The sequence below is a fragment of the Schistocerca nitens genome, chromosome 7 (genome assembly GCF_023898315.1).
Source record: "Schistocerca nitens isolate TAMUIC-IGC-003100 chromosome 7, iqSchNite1.1, whole genome shotgun sequence".
Taxonomy (NCBI): Eukaryota; Metazoa; Arthropoda; class Insecta; order Orthoptera; family Acrididae; genus Schistocerca; species Schistocerca nitens.
The window spans coordinates 388,805,005-388,825,547 of NC_064620.1; the positions used below are offsets into that span (position 1 = coordinate 388,805,005).

Sequence of the window (20,543 nt, forward strand, 5' to 3'; positions counted from 1 at the left end):
CGATAGGCACACAAACAAACACAAACATACACACAAAATTCTAGCTTTCGCAACAAACGGTTGCTTCGTCAGGAAAGAGGGAAGGAGAGGGAAAGATGAAAGGAGGTGGGTTTTAAGGGAGAGGGTAAGGAGTCATTCCAATCCCAGGAGCGGAAAGACTTACCTTAGGGGGAAAAAAGGACGGGTATACACTCGCACACACACACATGTCTGTGTATATGCGGATGGATATATATATATATATATATATATATATATATATATATATATATATATATATATATATATATATATATATATACTATACAGGGTATGAAATCCCCTAAGCACCTTCCCTACCCTCTGGCTCCTACCCGTGTAACCGCCCCCGGTGTAAAACCTGTCCCATGCACCCTCCCACCACCACCTACTCCAGTCCTGTAACCCGGAAGGTGTACACGATCAAAGGCAGAGCCACGTGTGAAAGCACCCACGTGATCTACCAACTGACCTGCCTACACTGTGATGCATTCTATGTGGGAATGACCAGCAACAAACTGTCCATTCGCATGAATGGACACAGGCAGACAGTGTTTGTTGGTAATGAGGATCACCCTGTGGCTAAACATGCCTTGGTGCATGGCCAGCACATCTTGGCGCAGTGTTACACCGTCCGGGTTATCTGGATACTTCCCACTAACACCAACCTATACGAGCTCCGGAGATGGGAACTTGCTCTTCAATATATCCTCTCTTCTCGTTATCCACCAGGCCTCAATCTCCGCTAATTTCAAGTTGCCGCCACTCATACCTCACCTGTCATTCAACAACATCTTTGCCTCTGCAATTCTGCCTCGACTGACATCTCTGCCCAAACTCTTTGTCTTTAAATATGTCTGCTTGTGAGATGTCTGCTTGTGTCTGTATATGTGTGGATGGATATGTGTGTGTGTGCGAGTGTATACCCGTCCTTTTTTCCCCCTAAGGTAAGTCTTTCCGCTCCCGGGATTGGAATGACTCCTTACCCTCTCCCCTAAAACCCACATCCTTTCGTCTTTCCCTCTCCTTCCCTCTTTCCTGATGAGGCAACAGTTCGTTGCGAAAGCTTGAATTTTGTGTGTATGTTTGTGTTCGTTTGTGTGTCTGTCGACCTGCCAGCACTTTCATTTGGTAAGTCACATCATCTTTGTTTTTAGATATATTTTTCCTACGTGGAATGTTACCCTATATATATATATATATATATATATATATATATATATATATATATATATAAAACAGAGGGAAACATTCCACGTGGAAAAAATATATCTAAAAAGAAAGAAAGTGATGAGACTTACCAAACAAAAGCGCTGGCAGGTCGATAGACACACAAACAAACACAAACATACACACAAAATTCTACCTTTCGCAACAAACGGTTGCTTCGTCAGGAAAGAGGGAAGGAGAGGGAAAGATGAAAGGAAGTGGGTTTTAAGGGAGAGGGTAAGGAGTCATTCCAATCCCGGGAGCGGAAAGACTTACCTTAGGGGGAAAAAAGGACGGGTATACACTCGCACACACACACATATCCATCCGCATATACACAGACACAAGCAGACATTTGTAAAGGCAAAGAGTTTGGGCAGAGATGTCAGTCGAGGCGGAAGTACAGAGGCAAAGGTGATGTTGAAAGACAGGTGAGGTACGAGCGGCGGCAAATAGAAATTGGAGATTAGCGGAGATTGAGGCCTGGCGGATAGCGAGAAGAGAGGATATGCTGAAGGGAAAGTTCCCACCTCCGGAGTTCTGACAGGTTGGTGTTAGTGGGAAGTATCCAGATAACCCGGACGGTGTAACACTGTGCCAAGATGTGCTGGCCGTGCACCAAGGCATGTTTAGCCACAGGGTGATCCTCATTACCAACAAACACTGTCTGCCTGTGTCCATTCATGCGAATGGACAGTTTGTTGCTGGTCATTCCCACATAGAAGGCTTCACAGTGTAGGCAGGTCAGTTGGTAAATCACGTGGGTGCTTTCACACGTGGCTCTGCCTTTGATCGTGTACACCTTCCGGGTTACAGGACTGGAGTAGGTGGTGGTGGGAGGGTGCATGGGACAGGTTTTACACCGGGGGCGGTTACACGGGTAGGAGCCAGAGGGTAGGGAAGGTGGTTTGGGGATTTCATAGGGATGAACTAAGAGGTTACGAAGGTTAGGTGGACGGCGGAAAGACACTCTAGGTGGAGTGGGGAGGATTTCATGAAGGATGGATCTCATTTCAGGGCAGGATTTGAGGAAGTCGTATCCCTGCTGGAGAGCCACATTCAGAATCTGATCCAGTCCCGGAAAGTATCCTGTCACAAGTGGGGCACTTTTGGGGTTCTTCTGTGGAAGGTTCCGGGTTAGTTGTTTCTGTACCAGGTCGGGAGGGTAGTTACGGGATGCGAAAGCTGTTTTCAGGTTGTTGGTGTAATGGTTCAAGGATTCCGGACTGGAGCAGATTCGTTTGCCACGAAGACCTAGGCTGTAGGGAAGGGACCGTTTGATGTGGAATGGGTGGCAGCTGTCATAATGGAGGTACTGTTGCTTGTTGGTGGGTTTGATGTGGACGGACGTGTGAAGCTGGCCATCGGACAGGTGGAGATCAACGTCAAGGAAAGTGGCATGGGATTTAGAGTAGGACCAGGTGAATCTGATGGAACCAAAGGAGTTGAGGTTGGAGAGGAAATTCTGGAGTTCTTCTTCACTGTGAGTCCAGATCATGAAAATGTCATCAATAAATCTGTACCAAACTTTGGGTTGGCAGGCCTGGGTAACCAAGAAGGCTTCCTCTAAGCGACCCATGAATAGGTTGGCGTACGAGGGGGCCATCCTGGTACCCATGGCTGTTCCCTTTAATTGTTGGTATGTCTGGCCTTCAAAAGTGAAGAAGTTGTGGGTCAGGATGAAGCTTGCTAAGGTGATGAGGAAAGAGGTTTTAGGTAGGGTGGCAGGTGATCGGCGTGAAAGGAAGTGCTCCATCGCAGCGAGGCCCTGGACATGCGGAATATTTGTGTATAAGGAAGTGGCATCAATGGTTACAAGGATAGTTTCCGGGGGTAACAGACTGGGTAGGGATTCCAGGCGTTCGAGAAAGTGGTTGGTGTCTTTGATGAAGGATGGGAGACTGCATGTGATGGGTTGAAGGTGTTGACAGGTTTTAACGTCGTTATTTCTCCATCAGACAATTGTTAGCCTCATTTCCATAATCTGCCACCACCATACCACTACTTTTAATACATCCTCACGTAGTTTTTTCGAAATTTCCCCAATTTCTCCACCCTTTAACGTGTTTTGGCGGCAACACAACCACCTAACCTTTATGCACATCGTTATCTATCTACACTATTTCACCACAGGATCAACATAACCCAGCTCCAACCAACCCCTTTTCGCCTCTTTTCACACCAGATTTCCATTTGCTTTCTGCTTCACCTTTATCTCTCTCCATATATTTTTATATTTATTTTCATTTTCATTTCAGCCTCATATACACTTTCGACCTTCTAGTACCATGTCACCCTCACAACACCTCCACAACGACCCCATTAAGTTTTATTTACATTCCCTCCGCAAACATGCCTTCGCCCTAGCCAGATTACACTCCCATATTTTATTTTCTCAGGCCTGTCTGACATTTGGCATCACCCCCAAAGGCCTCACACTTAAAGTTCCCATCTCTGGCTGCAACCCTTCTCTCCATCAGTCCCTATACCAGTTCCAAACTGAACAATCCATTGCCCTCACCCACCTAATCCTTCACCTACACATCCACTCAGGCAATCAACACACCCGTCAACTCCTATCCTTAATAAAAGTCCTCAATCTTTCCTCTCCCACATCCACACCGGCTGTTCAGACCATCATCCTACAGGCCAACCGCAAATTAGAACAGCATGCCACCCTCCACCTTAAAAAACTATCCAATCTCCTGGTTTCCCACCTCCGGAAAGGCAACTCACTCACCCTTCACAACCTTTCCAGCAAACCTCAACCTCCTCTCATTGCACACAAACCCAGTCTCTCCCATCTACTCAATCTCCCACTTCCAGCTCCACTCCCTCCAAAACCTCAAAATTCCAATCAACAGAATCTGGAACCACATAACCCCAATTCAGTAGTTAACCTTTCCTCCAAACCTCTCTCCCAATCCGAAACCTCTGTCCTATCCAAAGGCCTCACCTTCAGCCCCACTCCCAGCTTTAACCAAACAGCCCTCGTCAAAGATTTACTGTCCTACACCCGTACTCTCTGCTGGAAATATCACTTTGCCACGAAGAAAAATGATCCTAATCCTACTCCTAATGATCCAACTCCCCAAGACACTATCCAAATTGAACCCTGCCTGGAACAGTTCCGTCCTCCGTCACAGCGGGACCCACCTCCTCTTCCTCAAAATCACCCTCTCCTAACCTTCCAGGAATTTCTGACTTCCAGCCTTGCCTCTCAATCCTTCTTAAAAAACCTTAATCCTACTCCCAACATCACCACTGCTGAAGCCCAGGCTATCCGTGATCTGAAGGCTGACCAATCCATCGTCATTCTTCCGGCTGACAAGGGTTCCACGACTGTGGTACTTGATCGTCGGGAGTATGTGGCTGAGGGACTGCGTCAGCTTTCAGACAACACTACTTACAAAGTTTGCCAAGGTAATCCCATTCCTGATGTCCAGGCGGAGCTTCAAGGAATCCTCAGAACCTTAGGCTCCCTACAAAACCTTTCACCTGACTCCATCAACCTCCTGACCCCACCAACACCCCGCACCCCTACCTTCTACCTTCTTCCTAAAATTCACAAACCCAATCATCCCGGCCGTCCCATTGTAGCTGGTTACCAAGCCCCCACAGAACGCATCTCTGCCTACGTAGATCAACACCTTCAACCCATCACATGCAGTCTCCCATCCTTCATCAAAGACACCAACCACTTTCTCGAACGCCTGGAATCCCTACCCAGTCTGTTACCCCCGGAAACTATCCTTGTAACCATTGATGCCACTTCCTTATACACAAATATTCCGCATGTCCAGGGCCTCGCTGCGATGGAGCACTTCCTTTCACGCCGATCACCTGCCACCCTACCTAAAACCTCTTTCCTCATCACCTTAGCAAGCTTCATCCTGACCCACAACTTCTTCACTTTTGAAGGCCAGACATACCAACAATTAAAGGGAACAGCCATGGGTACCAGGATGGCCCCCTCGTACGCCAACCTATTCATGGGTCGCTTAGAGGAAGCCTTCTTGGTTACCCAGGTCTGCCAACCCAAAGTTTGGTACAGATTTATTGATGACATTTTCATGATCTGGACTCACAGTGAAGAAGAACTCCAGAATTTCCTCTCCAACCTCAACTCCTTTGGTTTCATCAGATTCACCTGGTCCTACTCTAAATCCCATGCCACTTTCCTTGACGTTGATCTCCACCTGTCCGATGGCCAGCTTCACACGTCCGTCCACATCAAACCCACCAACAAGCAACAGTACCTCCATTATGACAGCTGCCACCCATTCCACATCAAACGGTCCCTTCCCTACAGCCTAGGTCTTCGTGGCAAACGAATCTGCTCCAGTCCGGAATCCTTGAACCATTACACCAACAACCTGAAAACAGCTTTCGCATCCCGTAACTACCCTCCCGACCTGGTACAGAAACAAATAACCAGAGCCACTTCCTCATCTCCTCAAACCCGGAACCTTCCACAGAAGAACCCCAAAAGTGCCCCACTTGTGACAGGATACTTTCCGGGACTGGATCAGATTCTGAATGTGGCTCTCCAGCAGGGATACGACTTCCTCAAATCCTGCCCTGAAATGAGATCCATCCTTCATGAAATCCTCCCCACTCCACCTAGAGTGTCTTTCCGCCGTCCACCTAACCTTCGTAACCTCTTAGTTCATCCCTATGAAATCCCCAAACCACCTTCCCTACCCTCTGGCTCCTACCCTTGTAACCGTCCCCGGTGTAAAACCTGTCCCATGCACCCTCCCATCACCACCTACTCCAGTCCTGTAACCCGGAAGGTGTACACGATCAAAGGCAGAGCCACGTGTGAAAGCACCCACGTGATTTACCAACTGACCTGCCTACACTGTGAAGCCTTCTATGTGGGAATGACCAGCAACAAACTGTCCATTCGCATGAATGGACACAGGCAGACAGTGTTTGTTGGTAATGAGGATCACCCTGTGGCTAAACATGCCTTGGTGCACGGCCAGCACATCTTGGCACAGTGTTACACCGTCCGGGTTATCTGGATACTTCCCACTAACACCAGCCTGTCAGAACTCCGGAGGTGGGAACTTTCCCTTCAGCATATCCTCTCTTCTCGCTATCCGCCAGGCCTCAATCTCCGCTAATCTCCAATTTCTATTTGCCGCCGCTCGTACCTCACCTGTCTTTCAACATCACCTTTGCCTCTGTACTTCCGCCTCGACTGACATCTCTGCCCAAACTCTTTGCCTTTACAAATGTCTGCTTGTGTCTGTGTATATGCGGATGGATATGTGTGTGTGTGCGAGTGTATACCCGTCCTTTTTTCCCCCTAAGGTAAGTCTTTCCGCTCCCGGGATTGGAATGACTCCTTACCCTCTCCCTTAAAACCCACTTCCTTTCATCTTTCCCTCTCCTTCCCTCTTTCCTGACGAAGCAACCGTTTGTTGCGAAAGGTAGAATTTTGTGTGTATGTTTGTGTTTGTTTGTGTGTCTATCGACCTGCCAGCGCTTTTGTTTGGTAAGTCTCATCACTTTCTTTCTTTATATATATATATATATATATATATATATATATATATATATATATATATATATATATATATATACAACAGAGGGAAACATTCCACGTGGAAAAAATATATCTAAAAGGAAAGATGATGAGACTTACCAAACAAAAGCGCTGGCAGGTCGATAGACACACAAACAAACACAAATATACACACAAAATTCAAGCTTTCGCAACAAACTGTTGTCTCATCAGGAAAGAGGGGAAGGAGAGGGATTTCCTACGTGGAATGTTTCCCTCATATATATATATATATATATATATATATATATATATATATATATATATAATGTCTGCTTGTGTCTGTATATGTGTGGATGGATATGTGTGTGTGTGCGAGTGTATACCTGTCCTTTTTTCCCCCTAAGGTAAGTCTTTCCGCTCCCGGGATTGGAATGACTCCTTACCCTCTCCCTTAAAACCCACATCCTTTCGTCTTTCCCTCTCCTTCCCCTCTTTCCTGATGAGACAACAGTTTGTTGCGAAAGCTTGAATTTTGTGTGTATATTTGTGTTTGTTTGTGTGTCTATCGACCTGCCAGCGCTTTTGTTTGGTAAGTCTCATCATCTTTCCTTTTATATATATATATATATATATATATATATATATATATATATATATATATATATATATATATAGTGTTATGCATTTCTCTTGTATCCTTGAGGATGTGCTCACAGTGGATCTATGGAATAAAAAGTATGATCTAATTTAATCTAAACAACACTTAGTTTGCTGAGTTAGTTAATTTTGTTCCTGCACATATCATTAAAAGCGACTGGATTGGTCGGATCATGTAGTTCGTAAATTGAGTTTACAGAGCTACTTGGTGCTTCAGATCTTGATCGTTGTTGATGAGGTTACAGGGACTTTCAGTAATTATTATGTTAATGAATTCATAATGAAACAATTGTGACCCCTGATATTAACTTGCATCTTATCAAACACTCATTGTTATGTAGTGCTGGTTGTTAAATGGTGTTAATGATAGCAGGCTGAGGAAACTTCTGTCAACCCTGTAACTGCAAAGCCAGTGAGAAGGAGACATTTTGGAAGTGTTCAGGTTGGTATCACGTAGTTGACATGAAAATCTGATACCTGTCAGTATGCACCCATGGGTATGCTGTCCACAAGCTGGTCTGTCAAAAAATTCACAAGTTTGGAATGTCCCTGATTTACATTACGTGATCAAAAGTATCCGGACACCTGGCTGAAAATGACTTAAAATTTCATGGCGTCCTGCATCGGTAATGCTGGAGTTCAATATGGTGTTGGCCCACCCTTAGCCTTGATGGCAGCTTCCACTCTCGCAGGCATATGTTCAGTCAGGTCCTGGAAGTTTTCTTGGGGAATGGCAGCCCATTCTTCACGGAGTGCTGCACTGAGGTGAGGTATTGATGTCGGTCAGTTAGGCCTGGCACGAAGTCAGTATTCCAAAACATCCCAAAGGTGTTTATAGGATTCAGGTCAGGACTCTCTGCAGGCCAGTCCCTTACAGGGATGTTATTGTCACGTAACTACTCCGCCGCAGGCCGTGCATTATGAACAGGTGCTCAGTCGTGTTGAAAGATGCAATTGCCATCCCCAAATTGCTTTTCAACAGTGAGAAGCAAGAAGGTGCTGAAAACATCACTATAGGCCTGTGCTGTGATATGCAACACAGAACTACAAGTAGTGTAAGCCCCCTCCATGAAAAACACGACCACACTATAACACCACTGCCTCCGAATTTTACTGTTAGCACTACACACACTGGCAGATGACGTTCACCAGGTGTTCGCCATATCCACACCCTGCCATCGTATCGCCACATTGTGTACCGTGATTCATCACTCCAAACAACAGTTTCTCCACTGTTCAGTCGTTCAATGTTTATACTCCTTACACCAAGCAAGGTGTTGTTTGGCATTTACTGGCGCGATGTGTGGCTTATGAACAGCTACTCAACCATGAAATTCAAGTTTTCTCACCTCCCACCTTGCTGTCATAGTACTTGCAGTGGATCCTGTTGCAGTTTGTAATTCCTGTGTGATGGTCTGGATAGATGTCTGCCTATTACACATTATGACCCCCTTCAACTGTTGGCGGTCTCTGTCAGTCAACAGACGAGGTCGGCCTGTACACTTTTGTGCTGTACACTTTTGTGCTGTACATGTTCTGTCATGTTTCCACTTTACTATCACATCGGAAACAGTGGACCTAGGGATGTTTAGGAATGTGTACAGATGTATGACACAAGTGACACCCAGTCACCTGACCACCTTCGAAGTCCATGAGTCCCTCGGAGTGCCCCATTCTGCTCTCTAACGATGTCTAAAGACAACTGAGGTCACTGATATGGAGTACCTGGCAGTAGGTAGCAGCGCAATGCACCCAATATGAAAAACTTATGTTTTTGGGGATGTGTGGATAGTTTTGTTCACGTAGTGTACGTATGGCAACTCATTCACCAACAGAACTTGTTCACACACATTCTGTTTCTTAACAGCAGTAAATTCAGTATTAAGTAATGTTACAAAGGTTTGCCCTGATATGTTGTGATTATTTGTGAGATCAGTCACAATAGGAAAAGAGCTACAGCAGATAAAAACACTAGAAAGTATGCTTGGCACCCTCTTTACTGATACTTACTTGCAGAAGGAATGTTGCCTGGTGGCAAATTGATGGCGCAGCCAACTTCTTTTTTCCAGACATTAATTTCATCAGTATATCTAGAATTGAAATCGAACTCTTGCAGTCGTGTTGAAGACATTGTTGAATGTGTATTATGTATGAGTCATGTCTTACCTTAGTGAGTGATAAAACTGCAGTTCCTCACGTGGGAATTGGAGAACATACATCCAGACAAGTGTTTCTGTTGTAACAGACTAAGCATTATGATTTCCTCCTCTTGTCTAACATTTTGAAATCCTTTTGCAAATAACTTGAAGGTGAAAGAAAGTAGAATCTATGATTTGTTACTTTTCTATTGATTTTGTTGTCTTCCGTTCACTTTTAATGTGGATTTCACGTACCAAACACCCTTTATAGTCAAAGGCAGTGAAGACCTCAGACTCTAATAAGGAGAGATAGACGGAGTTTGTCTTCGTGAAAAAAAAGAAAGAAAGAAAGAAAGAAAAAGAAAAAGAAAAGAAAAAAAAAACTGCAGATTATACAGTATTATCTGTCCAATCCATCTTCTTGCCACTTGCTTGTAATATGACCTCTTAGTGGAAAACCCAAATAGAAATTGTCATGTAATATGTTGAGGATTGTTTAACTACAGTAGTATGAGCTTTTTGCTGCTAACACCTGTGTCTCACATATCCCCATGACCATGACATAATTACAACAGAAAGGGCAAATAAATTATCAGCTCCAAGTCAGGCACAAGCTTCTGATGGGAATGAGGTAGGAGCCTACAGATAGTACAGCGAAAAATTATTAAATAGGGTTTTGATGAGTTTCTGTACAATAACTGTAATATCATTATTTCAAGATAGTGGTCTGTGCGCAACATTTTTATAAAATAATGTATATCGAGGCTCTTCCTTTGCATGCTTTTGCTGCAGATCAGACTCCTCAAATGATTCAGAAGATGATAGTGAGGATTCATCGCCAATAACGAGTGATTCAAGTGATTCTTCGTACGCTGAAGGTGTGACTGGAAGCTTTTATGGTGGATATGGAAACTGTTTCCATTGTGGTATGTGAAAGTCTTTTATTTACATTAATATGGTTAATGAGGCTTTAGATAAAGGTTAATGAATGTGTAAACCCTTATGTACTATATCAATTTAAAATTGATTAAGGTTCATTATTCTGTTGTCACAGTGTGGCATTATACTGTTTTAAAAAACTCTAGTGATGACCCTCTGTCAAAAACCCAACGTGGATTTCATAATTTAAACTCATTTGGAACTTACGGACATTCCTCTCGAATTTCTATCCACTGAATGATTCTATGCTTCCATCTGGTCTATACTCATGCCCCAGGTCTGGTTAAACCTATCATAAGGTCCTAAAATATGCAAACTGTATTGTTGTAGCTTCATACCAGCCCTCTGGAAATATATATCTACATGCTGAAACTGTTTATACTGGTGGTGGAAAAGATGTGAAATGCTTTCACACTTTCTGAACACCACACACAACACTCTGTGCAAGAAGCCTGCAAAGTCTTCATGACAGAACTGGTGGCTGTTGCTAGAGCCCTCCATTTAATCGAAAACAAAACTCACAGCAGTTTTTGGTATGCAATGACTATGAGCAATCAGCAGTATGCAGATTAGTGACCAATGCTACCCTCACTGCATAGTAGTGCTTGCTATCCAAGACCTTGTATAATCTCAGTAATAATACATACTCATTTGTTTCCCTGTGTATTCTGAATCATAAAGGCATTCTGAAGTGTGGACTAGTTGAAGTCTTACCCAGGGAAGACACTACATGGCCGACGTGGGCAGTGGTCACTGGGCACTGGTTTGTGAATGCAGATGAGTCTTTGAATCCATTGCATCTTGAGCAGGGAATAGTGACCTACTGATCCATCCAGCAAACCGTGCCCCATCCAGAAGACCATTGTTGTATGAAATTAATCCTTTTGTCCGTCTCAGAATGAGGCATGCTGCTCCATGTTGGCTTTATCATATGCTGTGAGATACCTTTCACATCTTTCTCTGTTTTCTATAGTTTCTAACCACCTCGTATTTGCACTGACTTCACTTTGTCTACTTCAAAGGTGTGTATATATATTATTTAGTGCACATCTTGTGACAGCTGTGGTTTGGATGGGTGGGGCTGGGGGTGTTGCAGGTTGCCTCTTGCCACAGCTGAATCCTGAGGGTACACCAGTTGCTTCTGACCTACATGCCGGACTGTCTGTGAATTTGATCTACAAACAAGGGACTGGTAAACTTGCAGTTTCATCCCTTAGCCCCCTGCAAGAAACTAACCACATTAACTTTGCATATGTGTTTCATAACTTGCTATTTTGTAGCAAACGATAGGTGCCTGGTATTTGCATTTGTACTTGGGCATTATACAGGTGTTTCCAACAATTTTAGGATGATATCATTGCTTCTTAGACATACTGTTAAAACTCCTTAAGTCAAGTTAAACCACGTGTCCTTTCCAAAAGCTATATTTACTCCCAAAGTGCACACCTTTGCCAGATATGGTTGTACAACAGATTTGTCTTCTGACACCACATTTCAATGATCAGCCTCATGTGCAGCCTGACAAGATTTATGTTACCTCAAATTGCTCCTGATATCTTAATCTCACTAACAAGAAATGAAGTCACCACACATTTTACACAATACAGGCCTTGTGATACTACACTTACACCATAAACCATGTAAGCATAATTAAATTTTTGAAAGTCTTTTTCTCTTTATAATGACTGATTATAGTTTGGGGTCTCTTCTTTGATAGATTGATAATAAATAATTCACATTTAATTCCCTAACATTGTATCCCAGTAAAATGATCTTGTGGATTCCCTCATATTTTCATCTTTCACAAGTTGTGCATATTGTACTCTGATCGGCCTTGGTTTTTATTTTCTAGTATTTCAGGAAGAATTCTTTTTCAAATATATGTGGGATTTTTAAGCAGCCTTTCACTCCACATGTTGCCTTTTCCCCCCTCCAGTGCGTCTGTTGAGAAAGCCTACCTGGTAGAAGAGATAGAAAATATCCAAATAAGAACTGTACATTTTTCAGGGATCACCTACCAAGCATGAAAGAGAGAGAGTAATCCAGTTCCAGAGACAAACCCCAAAAGGTAGACATTTCTTTAAGTACATCTTCTAAACACCATGAGCTACACTTGAAATGTTTATCTACCAAACCGGTCTTCAGGTGTATAACCAATTTCAGTGGCATCTGTTGCAGAGAAACAATCAACTGTATGTACATCAGTTTCTACAATATGATAGCTGTATGTATAATAGTAGAAATATGTCTACTTACATTATGTATCACTGTAGCAAGACATGTGAATAGCACCAAGGGAACCGCCAAGCTTAACGTCCCCCTCTGATGGACAGATCACCATCAACAGTGCCACATGCCCTCACTTCATGAGGCACTTCAAAGAGGTTTGGTATTTAAAACAGGACATTGGCGCAAAGTCTGGTGATCAAGAACTTTACGCCATCACCTCCCCTTGCCAGCCAAATACTGGTAGTGAAAGTTTTTTCCACCACCAGGCTTCAAACCAGGTTACACCTGGGTTAAGTGCCACCATACAAGCATGTGTTAGCCTTCTTGGCCATGGAGAGGTGTATGTTGTCACTTCATGCAGTAGGCTATGAAATTAGCACTATCACATAGTACACGGATTGTTGTGTATGTTACTGCTGTCAAATCTTGTGGAGAGACATGTTGTAGAAATTGGTTTCCTTACAGTTGTTTATTCCCCTGTAACAGATGCCACGGACGACCCGGTACCAGTTTGGCAGATAAGTGCAGCTCATGGTGTTGTGATGATGTCCTTTAATAAAAGCTGCAGAGCATCAGGCATTCAAGATTTTCGCAAGATGGATGTTATACATTATGATTGTTTTTACTGTTAAATTTGTGAATGTGTATATTGCTAGAACAATTGGGTAACAAAGTTCTTCCAATTTTGCCTCACAAAATTATGTTAGTAGTAAAATGGATATGTTGAGCTCATACAGAGGATTACCCATCCTCCCTGTGCCCAGTTCATGATTGTAACAGGAAAGGGGAAATAAAAAATGATAGTGGTACATCTGCTGTACATAGTATGGTAGCTTTCAGCATGTAGATTTGAGTTACGGATGTACGCTGCAGCAGTCTGAATTGTGGCTCACACCTATTGATTTGAGACATCCCTAGTGTGAAACTGAATACGTGTGGACAATTATGTTAATGCAGAACACATTTCAGGTTGACTCTAGAATAAAAAGAAATATGTCGTGAGGCAGTGATAATGCTATTTCTGCACCTACACACATACTCTGCAAGCCACAATATGACATACGGCAGAGGGTACCTTGTGCCACTACTAGACATTTCCTTCCTGTTCTACTCACAAGTAAAGTGAGGGGAAAAAACGACTGCCTATATGCATCCATTTGTGCCCCAATTTCTCTTTGTTCTTGGTCGTTACACAGTTTGTACTGTGGCAACAATAGGGTCATCCAGCAGTCAGCTTCAAATGCCAGTACTCTAAATTTTCTCAGTAGTGTTTCGTAAAAAGAACCTCGTGTTCACTCCAGGGATTCCCATTTGAGAACATGAAGCAAACCAACTGGTAGCAAATCTAATAGCTCATCTCAGAATCCTCCCTTTAATCTAACCTGGTGGGATTCCAAACACTTGAGCAGTACTCAACAATGGGTCACACTAGTATTCTATACATGGTCTCCTTTACATATGAACTAACTTTCCTAAAATTCTCCCAGTAAACTGAAGTTGACCATTTGCCTTGCCTATTACGGTCCTTAAGTTCTCATTTCATTTCATATCATTTTGCAACATTACGCCTAAATATTTAATTGATGTGATGGTGTCAAGCAGAACACTACCAATGCTGTTTTCAAATATTATGGGATTGCTTTTCCCACTCATTTGCCTCTTGTATCCTCCTACACTCAATCTATGGCGACACCTTCCTGTACACCACAGCGTCATCAGCAAACAGCCACAGATTGCTTTTCACCCGGTCAATCAGATCATTTATGTGCATAGAGAATAAAAGAGATCCTATCACACTGGGGCATTTCTGACAATACCCTTGTATCTTACAAACACTTGTCATCGAGGACAAAGTATTAGGTTCTATTACATAAGAAATCTTTGAGCCACTTGCATATCTGGGAAAATAATTTTTAATCGTAGACCTTCATTAACAGTCTGCATTGGGACAGCATGTCAAACACTTTCTGGAAATCTAGGTCTTCATCCATGATTTGCAGGCTTATCCTGTGAGGAAAGGGCAAGTTGAGTTTTGTATGAGCAATGGTTTGTAAATCCCTCCGTATTTGTGGACAGAAGCTGTACCATATCAAGGAAATTTATTATATTCTGATTCAGAATGTGTTTAAGAATTATGCAGCAAACCAATGTTAAGGATATTGGTCTGTAATTTTACAGGCCCGTTCTTTTACCCTTCTTATATACAGGAGTCACCTGCACTTTTTTCCAGCTGCTAGGGACTTTGCACTGGGCAAGAGATTCACGATAAATGCAAGCTAAGTAATGGGCCAATGCTCTAGAGTACTCATTGTAAAACCAAATTGATATTCCATCTGGATTTGGTGACTTCTCTACTAGCGATGCCTGTTGCTATGTTCTCCGTACAGGAGTCTGTGTGATAATCAAACAGTGGTATGTTTATGTAAGCCTCCTGCATGAATGATTCCTTAAATGTGAAATTGAAAACTTCAGCTCTCCTTTTGCTGTCATGTACTGCCACAACAGACCGGTCAACAAATAACTTATGTCCTTCATATTGGAACCGTAAATGATATCCATTTTCTAAGTGAGAAATTTTATGTAGGATCAGAATTTACTCAGGTTCTCAGCAAGATCTTTTGCTAAGATAATACAGTAGAAGTTGGTGCATGGTTCCCACATTGCTCTTTTACAAACATATGACTTCCTGCTAACTTGTGCCTTGCACCATGTGTGCACGCTGTTTTGAACTGACAGTGCACCAATCTCATTTCCTGAGAATTTTCCGAATTTTATTATTAAAACCCAGTGGGTCTTTTCCAGTTTAATCCACCTACTCAGCATTCAGCATACACTTCTCCAGAGCATGATTTACTGTCAGTTTAAGCAATGCTTGTAATTCCTCTATGTCCTTCATATTGGAACTGTAAATGATATCCATTTTCTAAGTGAGATGCTGACAACTGCTTACTGCTCTTTCTAGCAAAACACTTCTAACCTTCTTGAAGGATTTATTTACTTTAGGAGCCATTGTCATAATGACCTGTCTCAGTACTGACACTGTCGCCACAGTCAGGCTTGCTTATAGTGACAATGTCTAAAAGTTTTTGCTGTGTGTGTGCTGTCGCACTAGCTGCTGAAGACAGTTATCAGAAAACATTTTCAAAACTGCTTCACAAGACTCTGCCCATATCATCTGCAGTGAATTCATAGACATCCCAGTCTATACTCGTTAAATTAAAATCACGTCCAACTAATATTATGTACACTTTCTTTGAATTATCCTAAAACTCTGATGACGCTGTTGAGTGGCCAATAAAAGCATCTGATAACTAACTTGGAAAATCCAGGAAGGAATGTAACAGTATTATGAAAAACATAGTTACTATTCACCATATAGCGGAGGTGTTGAGTTGCAGATACACGCAACAAAAAGACTGTCTGACAGTATGACTCGACACCTCCACTTTATGCCGAGTAGCAACTTCCCTTTTCATAATATTTTTACAATAATTAACTTGAGTTCATCGAGGTGTGATACTTGCATTCAGATAACTTCAGTTAGACTAAATTTTGACCTCAATAGGTAGTAGCCGGCCGAAGTGGCCGTGCGGTTAAAGGCGCTGCAGTCTGGAACCGCAAGACCGCTACGGTCGCAGGTTCGAATCCTGCCTCGGGCATGGATGTTTGTGATGTCCTTAGGTTAGTTAGGTTTAACTAGTTCTAAGTTCTAGGGGACTAATGACCTCAGCAGTTGAGTCCCATAGTGCTCAGAGCCATTTGAACCAATAGGTAGTAGAAATTTGGAACTTGTTGTTTTGAATTCAAAGATTGCCACCATTAATGAAGTAAAATTGACACATAAGTAATTTACTGAAATTCTGTGACAATCCATTTGATCATTTCCGCAATATGGTTGCTAAAGTGTTTTTTTGTGTTGTAAGACGAAATGAGAAAAATGCCTCCTTGGAGAGGAAAGCGCACCTATATGAAGTTCGGATTTCAGATAGTCATTGAGCTCTGGATTCAAGATAATGTAATATTTATTATTTATTCCTGTGTGCGTGTACACATGCATGTGTGTACGCGCGCGCGTGCATGCGTGCTTTTACTTGTAAAATCAATTTTTATTCAGATAGAATTGCTTGACACTAGTCAGCCACCTTCATGTTAGTCCCTTTCAGCTTTTACGCACCTCTCCCAATGCTGCTACCATTGCTGGGAGCATTGGTTGCCTCTTCAAGCCAATGCTGTGTTATGTTTAGCAAAAAAATTATCAATTAATTGAGAACAGAGTGCTTTATTGTGGTGAATGCCAAATGTGCATTGCACACAAGTCTGGCTGTTTGCATCTCACTGTTCAAAAAGGGCAACACATAACCTCTTGGTAGTACTCCTTCTGGGGCATACTCGTGATGGACAACACCACTGGAGTAAAAAAAAAAAAAAAAAAGAAAAAAAAAAAGACATTCAGCATGACTATAACGATGCTGCAGTCCTGTCTCACTTTTTTGTGTCTTACTGGTGATGGATGCTTCCATTGCGATAACTGGAAATTTGTTTCTGGGGCATACACACAAACCCAGGACTTATCACCATTGATCAATATGGGATTACTTTTCACATTATCCAGCATGTCCTGTGCAATCTCCAAACGAAGTTGCTTGTGCTCAGTTGTTAGCTGTGATCCTCCTGAAGTTGAAATGCTCCATTAAAGTGGAGTGAGTGTACGAGGTGCGGCTAGAAAAAAACCGGACTGATGCTGGAAAAAACATTTATTTACAATTATTTACAATTTCATGTTATCTCCTTCAATGTACTCTCCTCCTCGGTCTCTACACCGCTCCATACGAATTTTCCACTGTTCATAGCAATGCTGCAGATCATTTTCGGTAAGTCCATACATTACTTCCGTCGCTTTTTCTTTTACTGCTTCAACAGTCTCAAATCTAGTTCCTTTCAAAGCTGACTTGACTTTAGGGAAAAGAAAAAAGTCACAGGGGGCCAAATCAGGTGAGTAGGGTGGATGATCTAAGATGGGAATGTTGTGTTTTGCCAAAAACGTCTTCACTGACAACGCACTGTGAGCTGGGGCATTGTCTTGGTGTAGGATCCATGACTTTTTTCTCCACAAATCGTTCCGTTTTCTCCGTACTCGCTCAAGTAGGGTAGCCAGGACGCTAATGTAGTAATGCTGATTCACTGTTTGTCCCTCTGGTACCCAATCAATGTGCACAATCCCTTTGATGTCAAAAAAAACCAATCATCATTGCCTTGAATTTCGATTTTGACATTCGTGCTTTTTTTTGTCGTGGAGAACCAGGAGTTTTCCAATGCATCGATTGGCGTTTAGTTTCGGGATCGTAAGTAAAAAACCACGATTCATCGCAAGTAATAACATTTTGTAAGAAGGTGGGATCACTTTCAATGTTTTCCACAATGTCAGAACAAATCATTCTTCGGCGTTCCTTCTGTTCAATTGTGAGACACTTTGGAACCATTTTTGAACACACTTTGTTCATGTTGAAACTTTCATGAAGAATCTGCCTGACACTTTCCTTGTCAACTCCTGTTAACTCAGACACTGCTGTGATTGTTAAACGGCGATCTTGTCGAACAAGTTTACCGATTTTTTCAATGTTTGCATCAGTTTTTGCTGACAATGGTCTGCCAGTGCGAGTGTCATCACTGGTGTCTTCGCGGCCATCTTTAAATCGTTTAAACCACTCAAACACTTGTGTTCGCGATAAACAATCATCGCCGTACACTTGTTGTAACATTACAAACGTTTCACTTGCAGATTTTCCTAGTTTGAAACAAAATTTGATGTTAACACGCTGTTCTTTCTGTACACTCAACATTTTCCGACGCACAGACAAAACGTCAACTACTTAAAACAGACGCCACGGGCAGACTGAGTGCAGGAGGCAGATGAAACACAAGCAGTAGGCGGAGCGAGAGTCACGTGACAGGCCACGCGACTTTCAGCCTTATTGCATTCGTTTTATTGTTTCACCAGTACTAGTCCGTTTTTTTTCTAGCCACACCTCGTATTCACTACTGATTTTAACCCCACCTACAAGTTGTCTGATCATGATTTGTTTATCCTGCATCACCACTGTCCTTACGTGATCAGTGACAACTTCTTTTGTGGCCCCATTTGCAAGTTTTCTGATTGTGATTTGTCTATCGTGCATCACCAATGTCTTTATGTGGTCAGTGACAACTTCATTTGCGAATGTTGAGGGCCTATCTGCACTAGCTTGATGCTTCACTGATGAGTGGCCATCTTTGAAGTGATTGTACCACTCCTTTAGTGTGCGGTGTCCTTCATTTTATCCCCAAACACTTGTTGCCTCTTGCAGATTGTTTCAACTTGAGAATCACTAAGATTTAGATGTTTTTCCACTTTTGTTATTTTGCCCACAACACAAAATCTGATGACTATCACTTACATATGTTCATTTTTCAACTGCTAGCCAGCGATTGGTTGTTTCCTCAGTCATAAAAAAATCAGGGATGCACATTACATATGCCTACAAAGAGAGAACGCATATGTACCCCAATAACAGTGTCAGTTTCAACAATAAAAAATGTTGGATATTTTTTAAAGTGTGTGAGTGTGTGTGTGTGTGTGTGTGTGTGTGTGTGTGTGTGTGTGTGTGTTTAACAGAGAAGCAGCACCCGTGCTCTTTGATCTCAAAGACTTGTGCTAATCACTTTATTTGGTTCCTTTTCAGGGAGACATGGGCACTGGGCCAATGGATGTCCTGATCTCTTTTGAATACACCTTCACATCAAATGTCTGGTTGTTGTTGTTGTACCACACAGTAAATTTATGCAGTAGCTTAGCTCTGTAATGCATAAGTTATTTTAAGTTATGCACAATGTTCTGTATTTTATCGAACATACCTTGAACTGCTGTGATTTTATTTATTTTATTGTTTTGGTATACAGATGTAGTATTGTGATAAACTGAACTTTTAACTACATTTTTATGTGCTGTGGTATTTGCATTATTACTGCAGTAATAACTCACTGATGTTATCGTAAATCCTGGCATATGAAAACTTAAAATGCATTGTTAAGTATCCCATATGATCACAAAACTTTTAGTTTGAACTTTATTAAATATCGGTCTTACACATCCCATCGCCTGTGAGTAGGAACACTTTTTTATGAATAAAATTGTTTTGTCTGTTGGTAATAATTTGCAATAAATTTGTTTTGGACGATATTATGTAAATACATTGTTTTAATATGCCCATAAAATCCTTGAAAATGTCACAAGTTGTGATGTTTCCTTATTTGTAGATGTTTCTAATTTGTGTAATGGAAGATAGTAATGATGGCACAACAGTGATGCTTTAGAAAAGTTTTCATAGGGCAAATTAACCATCTGGGAAATGTGTGCTAAGCTAACTAGAAGAATGGATAAATGATTCACTATTCAGAGAAAAAACCTGTTCTAGCAAAGAGAGAGAGGAAATATAGTACATAAAATAAATAGAAAAAAATTGTTCCAATGGTTGGTGAATGGGCATGACCTTGCGCATAAAAGCCAAAATTGCTACTTGTTATCATTAGACAGATAAATGAATCATTATACAGATCCTTTGTCATGCATGTACTTTTGTTACAAAATCTGTGTATGTAATTCATTCATTTGCTTCTGGATTGGCAGCAATTACAAGATCGATAATGTAAATTTATCAAGTGGTAAGCTTGTATGGAAACTTGGGATGTATATGTAAGCATTCAAAGAAGATTCACAGAAACTGTGAATCATCCTTACCTATTGGTGTACCTCATCTGCAAGAAGTAAGACATTAAGCAGTAACTCTTTAACTGCCTTT

The 20,543-nt window shown here is 42.0% G+C and overlaps 1 protein-coding gene across 1 annotated transcript in view; it reads left to right on the top strand.

Moving 5' to 3' along the window:
* Positions 1-19,933, top strand: part of LOC126195168 (E3 ubiquitin-protein ligase rnf8-like) — a 151,071-nt gene extending 131,138 nt beyond the window's left edge. The window contains exons 11-12 of the mRNA XM_049933680.1: positions 10,333-10,466; positions 19,428-19,933. Coding sequence (XP_049789637.1) covers positions 10,333-10,466; positions 19,428-19,471 — 178 coding nt within the window. The 3' untranslated portion in view covers positions 19,472-19,933. The remainder of the gene's footprint in view (positions 1-10,332; positions 10,467-19,427) is intronic.
* The last annotated feature ends 610 nt before the right edge of the window (positions 19,934-20,543 follow it).